The sequence below is a fragment of the Sinocyclocheilus anshuiensis genome, unplaced genomic scaffold, assembly GCF_001515605.1.
Source record: "Sinocyclocheilus anshuiensis isolate Anshui unplaced genomic scaffold, SAMN03320099.WGS_v1.1 scaffold332, whole genome shotgun sequence".
NCBI classification, from domain to species: domain Eukaryota; kingdom Metazoa; phylum Chordata; class Actinopteri; order Cypriniformes; family Cyprinidae; genus Sinocyclocheilus; species Sinocyclocheilus anshuiensis.
The window spans coordinates 425,911-436,423 of NW_015554181.1; the positions used below are offsets into that span (position 1 = coordinate 425,911).

At 37.0% G+C, this 10,513-nt stretch overlaps 1 protein-coding gene across 1 annotated transcript in view; it reads left to right on the plus strand.

The window, feature by feature from the left end:
* The window catches only part of ikbkb (inhibitor of nuclear factor kappa B kinase subunit beta), a 30,293-nt gene that overhangs the window by 5,933 nt on the left and 13,847 nt on the right, over positions 1–10,513 (plus strand). Inside the window, exons 3-8 of the mRNA XM_016463835.1 lie at positions 1,821–1,915; positions 6,074–6,191; positions 7,333–7,402; positions 9,090–9,178; positions 9,331–9,420; positions 9,536–9,660. Coding sequence (XP_016319321.1) covers positions 1,821–1,915; positions 6,074–6,191; positions 7,333–7,402; positions 9,090–9,178; positions 9,331–9,420; positions 9,536–9,660 — 587 coding nt within the window. The remainder of the gene's footprint in view (positions 1–1,820; positions 1,916–6,073; positions 6,192–7,332; positions 7,403–9,089; positions 9,179–9,330; positions 9,421–9,535; positions 9,661–10,513) is intronic.

Consider the following 10,513-nt stretch of genomic DNA (forward strand, 5'->3'; position numbering starts at 1 on the left):
GAGTTCGGTGGGGCTTCGCAAATCCTTTTTTATTCAGATCGGGACTTCGGACCGCGTATCGCAAATCATTTGATTCAGATCGAGACTTTAGAGTGGGTTTAGAGCGATCCTCGCTCGGAAGTCCCGATCTGAAATGATGGTTCGCGAATCATTATTCAGATCGGAACTACGGAGCGCAAATCTTTTGATTCAGATCAGAAATTCAGATCGGGACTTCGGTGCGGGTTCGTGAATCATTTGATTCAGATCGGAAAGCGTGTATCGTGAATCTTTTTTTTCAGATTTTTTTTTATTAAACAGTACAAATGATCAAACCATTAAGGCAGTAATGTTATAAAAACAGAACAGAAAAAAGAAAGAAACAACGAATACACAAATAGAAATCCCTTAAGAAAATTAGCCGTGGTTTTACCACAAATAACATGGTTAAACTATGGTTAGTGTAGAAAAAACATGGTTAATTTGTATAGTTTAACAAGTACTTGTCTATATCAAGTTTGAATAAGGAAAAGAGAGATTTAGAGCCAGTAAATTTTTGTTTGTGAAATTTAGCTAGCAGGAAACACAAATTACATTATTTAATGACCATTTAAAAACATCAGAGAAAATTTCAGCGCGCGTATACATTGCCAAACAAGTGAATGAATCTTTCTCAAAAGAGTGACATAAACAGCAACTCACATTAATGACTGACTTGTATTAAAATTATGTCCATAAGGGTGTTTGTGAAATTTGGTAACTCATTAAAGGGTTAGTTCACCCAAAAATGAAAATTAGGCTGTGTTTTACTCACCCTCGAGGCATCCTAGGTGTATATGACTTTCTTCTTTCAGACGAATCATATCGGGGTTATATTAAAAATTGTCCTGGCTATTCCAAGCTCTATCATTGCAGTCAGCGGGTGTTTACAAATAAAGCACGCGCATTCATAATAAAACGTGCCTCACACGGCTCCGGGGGGTGAATAAAAGCCTCCTTTTTCATAAGAAAAATAACCATGTGACAGATATGACATATGACAGATAACGGAAGTAAGAGAAAAGTGTTTATTACGTTTGAAATATTGATATTTTTCTTATGAAAACACATGGATTTGCTACATGAGGTCTTTATTCACCTCCCGGAGCCGTGTGACGCATGTTTTATTATAAATGCACGCACATTATTTGACGACTTGTGGACAGTTAAACAGAAACACCCGCCCACTAATGATAGAGCTTGGAATAGCCAGGACAATGTTTAATATAACCCCGATATGATTCATCTGAAAGAAGAAAGTCATATACACCTAGGATGCCCCAAGGGTGAGTAAAACACAGGCTAGTTTTCATTTTTGGGTGAACTAACCCTTTAATCTGTTTTTCACCTCTTCATGTTTAAGGAGAGAATGTCTCGGTTACGTATGTAACCCTCGTTCCCTGAAGGAGGGAACTGAGACGTCACGTCGGTTGAGAGTGACCGACTGAAAGGGAACTATAGTTTCCAAGGCGGACATCGCTTGTTACGATTTTCAAGAGTGTAGAATGCTATGCATGTCCCTACCAATATCCAGCGACTACTAAACTGTCCCTAGCAATAATTTTGATCAAACAGTTAAATGCCTGTTTTCTGCCATTATGTCCCCACCAATGCCAAAATCAAACCTACGGCCTTGGATCATTTCCACTTTACCATTTTTTGTGGCCGCATCAGAATACCATGGAATTACTATCATGGTACTGTTATTTTTAACTATGAATTTGCTTTTTGTCTGTCATGTTTTACTAACATGTGTTCGTATATCTGTGTGTGTGTGTGTGTGTGTGTTTGTGTGTGAGCAGGAAAGTGCCAATCAGATCGCTATCAAACAGTGCCGGCAGGAGCTCAGCCCCAAGAATAAGGGCAGATGGAGTTTAGAGATTCAGATCATGAAGAGGTGAGTATATCCTGTCCAGAATCAATTTCCTGTTTTCTGCCACCTGTAGGTCACTACAGTTCACACACACACACACACACACATACATGTCTGGTCAGCTATCCTTGTGGGGACTCTCCATAGGCATAATGGTTTTTATACTGTACAAACTGTATTTTCTATCGCCTTACACCAACCCTACACCTAAACCCTACCCCTCACAGGAAACTTTCCATTAAAAACAAACTATTACTGTTTTTGGTGCAAAAACTCTACAAACTCTTGTCAGTAGATATCCCGGTGATGAAACAATGAAAATAGAGTATCCTATGACCCATTAACAGTAATTCTGGTAATAACTACATCTGTTTTTTCTTTGGGCTAAATCATGTTGGTTTTCACGTCACAGCTTATGCTTCTTTAAAGAGAAAGCACTATTTTCGTTGGATTTTTCCTTTTTCACCCACTGAATCTCTTCTGTTTACCATGTTTTAATGTGCAGTCCATTAAGCGACCACGCAATGCCTTCCGTTGTTATTCGGCTATTTATAAATGTTTTTATGAACAAAAGCTCTGAGCAAAACAAAGAGGGATGAATTTATGACACCACAGTAGTAAAATGTGACCCAGTCTTGCGGCCGCAGCATTAGTTTATGCCGTCACAACACCTTCAAGCTCATCTTAAATTAGGAGCGAGTGCATCTCTGGCTTTCTCGGGAGGTTTTCCTCCTGTTAGTGGTTTCGGGGTGAGTTTGTTGTGGCCGTATTCATGTCCAGTTGTTTATTGGAAACTGCTTATTGTATTAAGGCGTATTTGGGTGTGAACACATGCAAACTATTATGAAGAAATATTGATTTTTGAAGGCTCTCCACAACATGTCAGCGACAATAGGGGACAGTTGTTTCTTTGTACCTTCTGTGCCAGATATTTTTGAGTTTAAAGTGTTAGTTCAGCTAGAAATGAAAATTAAGTCATCATTTACTCACCCTGGGGCCAGGTACATAAATTTAGCCTCTACTGTATGTTATTAAGAACTAGTCTAACTAACCAGCACTTAGCCAAGGGGTAATGAGTCTTTTTTCAGATTCAAATTAGAACAATGTTTTGTTGGTATGACCAAAAGAAAGAAATAGTGGCAAATTCCAGAAGATCTGGCCGAGGTGAGGCTGTTCTCGGCGGGTTTGTGAGCACTGAACGGCCGCTGACGCCCTGGAGCTCACATCTCCGAAAACGTCAGAGCAAATTTTCATATAGATGTTATCTTTATTAACAAACTGCATATTTGAAGTCTAAACAAGTACATTCTCACCTTAAAACTACATTCCGTGACACAAAAACAGTAATATTTATGAAATTATAGTGCATTATAGTGCACTTGAACTAAAGTTCAAGGAAATCCACTGTTAAAAATCCACTGTTCTTTTTATTTATTTATATTTAATTCAGTAAATGCATGATGTTTCCCAAGTCAGTGAGTAATTGTGGTAAATAAATCATGTTCTCAATATTGACCAAAATAATTGTGATTTTTATTTTTTACATAATCGAGCAGTCTTGCCACATTTTATGTATTTTTTTATATTCAATCTTTGGCGCCTTCCAGTGGAAAAAAAGCACCATAGTACAGTAAGGGTAAATTTTGTGGTACTTTGATCAATTCCATGTCACTGAATGGTTACCATATTCACACATACGCATATTTAACGATTATCATAGCATTACCAAGACACATGTCCTCAGTAATACTACTGTGGTTTTTATAGTTTTAGATAGTTTTCCAGCACAATCTGGGTTTCATCCATACTAAATTTAATCTACACATTGTGAAAGAGTTAAATGGTGCACACAAACCATCCCTAGAGCTGTTTAATATGTATTTGAATAGTTAAAGTTCACCGAGTGTCAGAGTGTGAGTGTTTCCGTGACGCTCTGGTATGGTTGGATGGATTGTGCTAGTTAACTAGGCTGCAGTGGTTATGTGACGAGCGCGAGGGGTTAGGGGACATGTTGGTTTTTTTCAGATTTATAGCAGGCTGTCCCCAGACTTGGTCTAAGCCACAAACCTGGACTCAAACGCATCTAGTAGAGCTCAGTGTATAAAGCCAAACCACAACGATCTCACACACACACACACACACACACACACACACACACACAGATGTTTTTGGGGCACACACCCAGGCCAACTGAGTTTCTCTATTTCACACATTCAGTGATCATCAAGCCTTAATTATGATGATATCAGAGTTAGTCTCAGAAGTGACCTTCAGTTGGAGCTGCTCACCCTTTGCTGTGGAGGGACAGGAATCCCATCATGTTTTCCAGGGTATTTGACTGTATTGGCAACAGCTCAGAAATAAACTGACGTCAAAACGGCATGCAGTCTGATTAAAGTCACCCGTCATGATAACTGAGCAGTGATTCTCAGAGCGTGTTCGACTCTGACGTGTCCACTGTAACCCTGTGAGCGGTCATGTAACGATAACATACCATTTGTGATGAATCTTTGCTGTCTGTGTCATCAGGATCTTTCTCAGATTAAGGTTCAGAGCACTGATTGATGTAATGTTTGGTCATCCTGAACACTGGTTATTGTTGAGGAACCACACTGAAACTCTAGATACACTGCAAAAATGACTTCTAAGTACATTTTTATTGACTATTTTATTAAAATATCTGTGAATCTTTCAAACAAAAAGCAACACTACATAAGATATTGTAACAGTTTTCAAATAATGGATCTTTAATATGAGGGTATTTTGACTTACTGCAATGGAAAAGGTCACTTATTTTTAGTTTAAACGAGCAAAAAAAAAAAACAAGTTAAAAAATCTGCCAGTGCAGATGCCAAGACAAAATACCCTCTTATTGAAGATACAATTTGATGCAGTGCTACTTTTTAAGTAAACTTATCTTGTTTTAAGGAATATTAGATATTTTAACTGGAAAACAAGATGAAAATAGTCATAAAGAATGATGTTTTGCAGTGTAACCTTTTGAAAATGCAGTTAGCTACTTTACAGGTTTACAATACACAAACAACAACTTATATTGAAGCTGTATAAAGCTGATAATACAGCAATATTGGGACATTCTACCAGGACTAAAATGATCAGAATTCAGAAACAGAATCAGAATTATGTCTTAAAGTTACAATTTGTGTTTGCATGTGTAGAGTTTAAAGAAATTGCCTTTAAAGCCACAATGTAATGGAAATAGCGACAGATCAGTTGTTTCTGTAAGGTACATGCGGGTAAGCCAGATTTTTGAAAAAGAAAATAAAGACTGGAGGAATTGGTTCTGTCCATCGATTGTTGATTGTATAGAGGCAGATCTGAAAGGGGTGGAGTTTAAGCCGACAAAATTAGAGAAGTTTATCATTTCATTGGAAGATTGAGATTTTGGATTAAAAATTACATGCTCAAAAAAATAAAACATTCACAGTAAGGTCAATAAAATGCATTTAGAAAACCGTTAGAATTTCCATTTAAAGCCAACTTTAAAATTCATCGTTACTTAATTTTTGGGTTCAGAATAGGCATCAAATTTGTACTCGAGGCACCCGTGACATGCTTGATTTGTGATGCACTAATCCCAGTTTTGCAGACTATACAGTTTGTGAATTGAATTTCAGTTATTGAATCGACGCAACTGGTGAACGTTTTGTTTTTTGTTTTTTACAGTAGGAGATCTCAAGCACAGTAAGAGATTAAAGCATTGGCTTATAATTGAAGGAAATTAAAAAGTGTGACACATTTTCACAGTTTGGATGCCGAATCTTTTTTCGAGATAAAGAAAAGCCAAAAAGATGCAATATAACACCTCTTATGCAAGTCACCCGTCTTTACTCAAGACCTAATATTTGTTATTACAGCAGTTATGTCAGAATGTTTGCCTGTGAAGGCTAAAACGAGCTGTTTATGTTCTCAGATGATAGTTTTAGGTGTTGCCGCTGCAGTTATCCTGTTATGGTGCCTGGAGTCCATCTGGTTTTACTCCTCTTTGTCCTGAGCGTGTGTTTTATAGGAGGTTCGTGCAGGGCAGGGCCGGCCAGCCGTCTGAATATTACAAGCACATTTTTAATAATGACATTATGTAACCCAGATTATGAGAGGGTTGCATGTACATTGAGTTGTGTGTTGTTTGCACGTTACGATGAAGCGTCTCTCTTCCCGCAGGTTGAATCACATGAATGTGGTGGCGGCGAGAGACGTTCCAGAAGAGCTCCAGAAACTGGCCACAAATGACCTGCCATTGCTGGCCATGGAGTACTGCCAGGGAGGAGACCTACGCAAGGTGTGGCGCTTACAGAAAAGTTTTTGGGCATGTACTATGGTGATAGCATGGGTTTTTGGACATATAGCATAGTAATACCATAGTATATGAATATTGAAGGCAATTTAAATAAATAAATACACTACCGGTCAAAAGTTTGGGATCAGTAAGACTTGTAATGTTTTTTAAAGAAGTCTCTTATGCTCATTTTGAACGGTAGTGTATATTGTTAGAAAAAAATTCTATTTTAAATAAATGCTCTTCTTTTTAACTTTTTATTCATCAAAGAATCCTGAAAAAAGTATCAAAATTTTGTGTTACAATACATACACTATTATTCAAAAGTTTGGTGTCAGTATTTTTTTAAAGAAATTTATACTTTTATTTAGCCAGGATGTTTTAAATGGATCAAAAGTGATAGTAAAGACTTATATTGTTAGAAAATATTTCTATTTTTAATAAATGCTGTTCTTTTTAACTTTATATTCATCAAAGAATTCTGAAAAAAAAGAATCAGAGGTTCCAAAAAAATATTAAGCAGCACAACAGTTTCCAGCACTGATAATAAATCAGCATGTTAGAATAATTTCTGAAGGATCGTGTGACACTGAAGACTGGAGTAATGATGCTGAAAATTCAGCTTTGCATCACAGGAATAAATTAGAAAAACGTTATTTTACATCAGAATAATATTTCACAAGATTACATTTTTTCCAGTATTTTTGATCAAATAAATGCAGCCTTGATGAGCACAAGAAACTCCTGTAAAAAACATTAAAAATCCTTCTGATCCCAAACTTTTGACCGGTAGTGTGTATGCACTGCATGTTTCAGAGTGAAGCATGGCACTGTGTTCATTTCCACACCAGCAGCTCATTATCCGCTGGTGTCTCAGAACAATTCGGTTTAGTAAATCTGCTCCGAGTTGCATTTGGAAACACAACATGCGCCAACCATCTAATGTTAAAATGATTAACATTTTCGCAGATTCTGCAGTGGGTATGTAAACTTTTGAGCAAAACTGTAATCACAAACAAGCACAGCAAACCTGGATTTTTGGCACATTTTAAATTGCACTTGCAATCAGAAAAATCACTTTTCTGCTAATCGTGCAGCTCTATTCAGCTGCATGTTAATATCAAATTAATCTCTGTGTTTTCAGTATCTGAACCTGCTTGAGAACTGCTGTGGCATGAGAGAAGCTGCTGTACTGACACTGATTCAAGATATATGTGAGTCCGCAGACACCAGCCAATGGAAATCCAATGTTATTCCCACCATTCGCAACACACATAACACATGCAGCTGTTTAACTCAGGTTTTCCAGCACAGTTTTGAGTCGGCCAGCCAGACTAGTTGGCCTTCATCATGTGAGCAGGTGAACATATGCGAGCCGAACGCCTGTGCGGTGGCTGCGTCTGTTTACGTTTCTGCTGAAGCTGAGTTTGTGTCGGATCTGGTCTTGTAAATGTCAGAATATAAACCGAGTCAAGTATTTGACCCAGATTTGCAGCTGAAAGTGCTGGAGACTATGAATCAGACCAATCAGATGTCTACACACACACACAAACTCACAGTACCCAAGAGAAGCAGTCTGACGTTGTAGAGTGTAAGACGTTTTAGCAAGAAAAGGAGAAACAAAACACATCGGAAATGGTGTGGGAGCTCTACTCAAAATTATAGATTTAAAATAGATATTTAATCCAGAAATGGCAATTCTGTCATCATTTATTCACTGTCATGTCATCCCAAACCTGTATGACTTGATTTTCTATGCAGATGTTTAGCTTCATTTAACCATGATTAATTTAACCGTCAACTTTGCTTCAGACAGTTTTCCTAGAACCCCTCAGTAGAAATAAAAACAGACCCAAATGAGTCAATAGTTGTCAATCCAGAGAAATCAAGCTCAAACTGGATCTAAAGAAAGGTCGTACATGCCGTTGTATACAACAACATGTCACCGTGCCGTACACAACTCTATGTTAACGTCACTCTGTGGTCCGCCAGAGATTTTCCTGGTAAATCACAATCATGTGAAAACCTGGATTTAGTCACTGGCCTCATCCTGTTCAATTTCTGCTCTTCAGTCAAAACATTGCGGTTCTGAATGATCTCTGTGAACATAGTGCTTGTCTGTCAGTTGATGTGTAAGTCATGGTTCCAGTAATATGGACTGCTTTTGCTATGTGACCTTATTATTGAGTTTATTGGGAAGCCTTTAGAGAAATAATCTGACTTTACTTGGAATTTCACTTTGGCAGTCAGTGAGAGTGCTGGCTTTGATTTAATGAAGGAACAGTCCACCCAAAATGCCATTTTTGTCATCATTTACTCACCCATATGTTGATCCAAATCTGTATGGTTTTATTTCTTCTGCAGAACACAAAAGTCATGGGGAAAAAAAACAAAAATAATTTTCCACAGAAGAAATAATGTTTGACTAAATGATAACAGAATGTTCATTTTTGGGTGAACTATAAAACGGGAGTAATTTTGTGAGTGTTAAAATACTTTGACATATCTGAGTCACTATAAATAAATCACTAGTTGTATGACTTCCTAAAAAGTGTAAATGCAGTGACACTGGTTTAACCAATGGCGTACGTTGGGGTGAAACTATCAGTTTGTCTTTTAATATTTGCACAAAAATAAGACTATTCCTCATCTTTTGGCAGCAGTTTGAAGAAATCTTGCTGAGTAAGGTAGTTAAAATGAGTTAAACTGTTGACATTTTATATCAGGACAGACATTTGAAGGAAACACATTAACACACACTGTACATTCTGGACCTGCACAAGTTGGCTAAGCATTTGTGTCTAAAATTCTATTCATTATCTCAATACAATGTAAATATAACTAATGCATGAGCATTTGAGAAGGCCATATTTGAGTTGTTAATTAAAAATCTCTCTCTAGCCTCAGCACTGACGTACCTCCACGGGATGAGGATTATTCACAGAGACCTCAAACCAGAAAACATCGTCCTTCAACAGGGAGAAAAAAGGGTGAGTGTAAAAAACGGATTCACTAAACAATAATGTTTAATAAAAAATTGTCCTTTATTCTGCACTAACTGTTTTTTGAAAACATTTAGATGGTACTATTTTTATACTTTTATTGCTAAATTAAAGATGCATTTGTGCATTTTTTCCTGTAGTTGGTTCATAAGATCATAGATCTGGGTTATGCTAAAGAGCTGGACCAGAGCAGCCTGTGCACATCGTTTGTTGGGACGCTGCAGTATTTGGTGAGTACGATATTACATCTGTGCAAAATGCAAGACTTCTCATTGTTCCCACTCTCATCTATACTGCTATAAAGTAATTTCTTTCTCTCTCCTGCTGTCTATGTGTCTCTCTCAGGCCCCTGAGCTGTTAGAACAGCAGAAGTACACGGTGGCGGTGGATTACTGGAGTTTTGGGACGCTGGTGTTTGAGTGCATCACAGGATTCAGGCCTTTTCTACCAACCTGGCAACCCGTGCAATGGTGTTTATGCCCTCAGCTGTCTGTAGCAGAATTTTACACTGCAAGGCCTGATACACTGATTTGATGTTTCTCTATTAGATCAGTGGTTCTCAACCTTTTTGGACTCCAAGGCTCCCCATTGTCCACAAAATTCACACCATGTAGGCTAATAATATTTTTCAATTATGTATCTGCTCTGCTGTAATTAATATTACATTTTTTTCAATAGTAAACTTTTTTATTATTATTGCAATTTTTTTAATATTTGGAAACTGTAGTTTCTATACATTAAATTTCAGTTTTCCAAAAGTTTCATAAGATGAATGTTCTTCATGATTCCCACGCTTCTAAACCGAGGAAAAAATATTAAACACAACTTCTACTTGATGAAATATTTTAGAGCTTGGCATAACTAGAAAAAAAATGACATTCTTTATAAAACATTCCCATTTTATTAATTTCCATGACTTTTCCAGACCTAAAAATCACACTTTTAAAATGAGGCTTCCTCATATATATATATATCAGTTTTCCAAGACTGTGGGAATCCTGGTTCTTCAAAGAAAATCAAATACTTGTTGAGGGGATTAATTAAGAGAAATATCTTTATTTTTAAAAATTGCCTTGGAAATTTACTGAGGCTTGAGAACCACTGTTCTAGAGCATCTGGCTTCCTATCCTGCTTTTAAATAAATAAAACAGGCTGATAAGGAAGGTTAACTGTAACTGAGCAAGTCTGAAATGCAGATATGTGGAAATTACACGATTTATAAAATAATTAATTAATAATAATTTTATTAAATATATGTGACCCTGGAGCACAAAAGCAGTCTTAAGTCGCTGGGGTATATTTGTAGCAATAGCCAACAATATA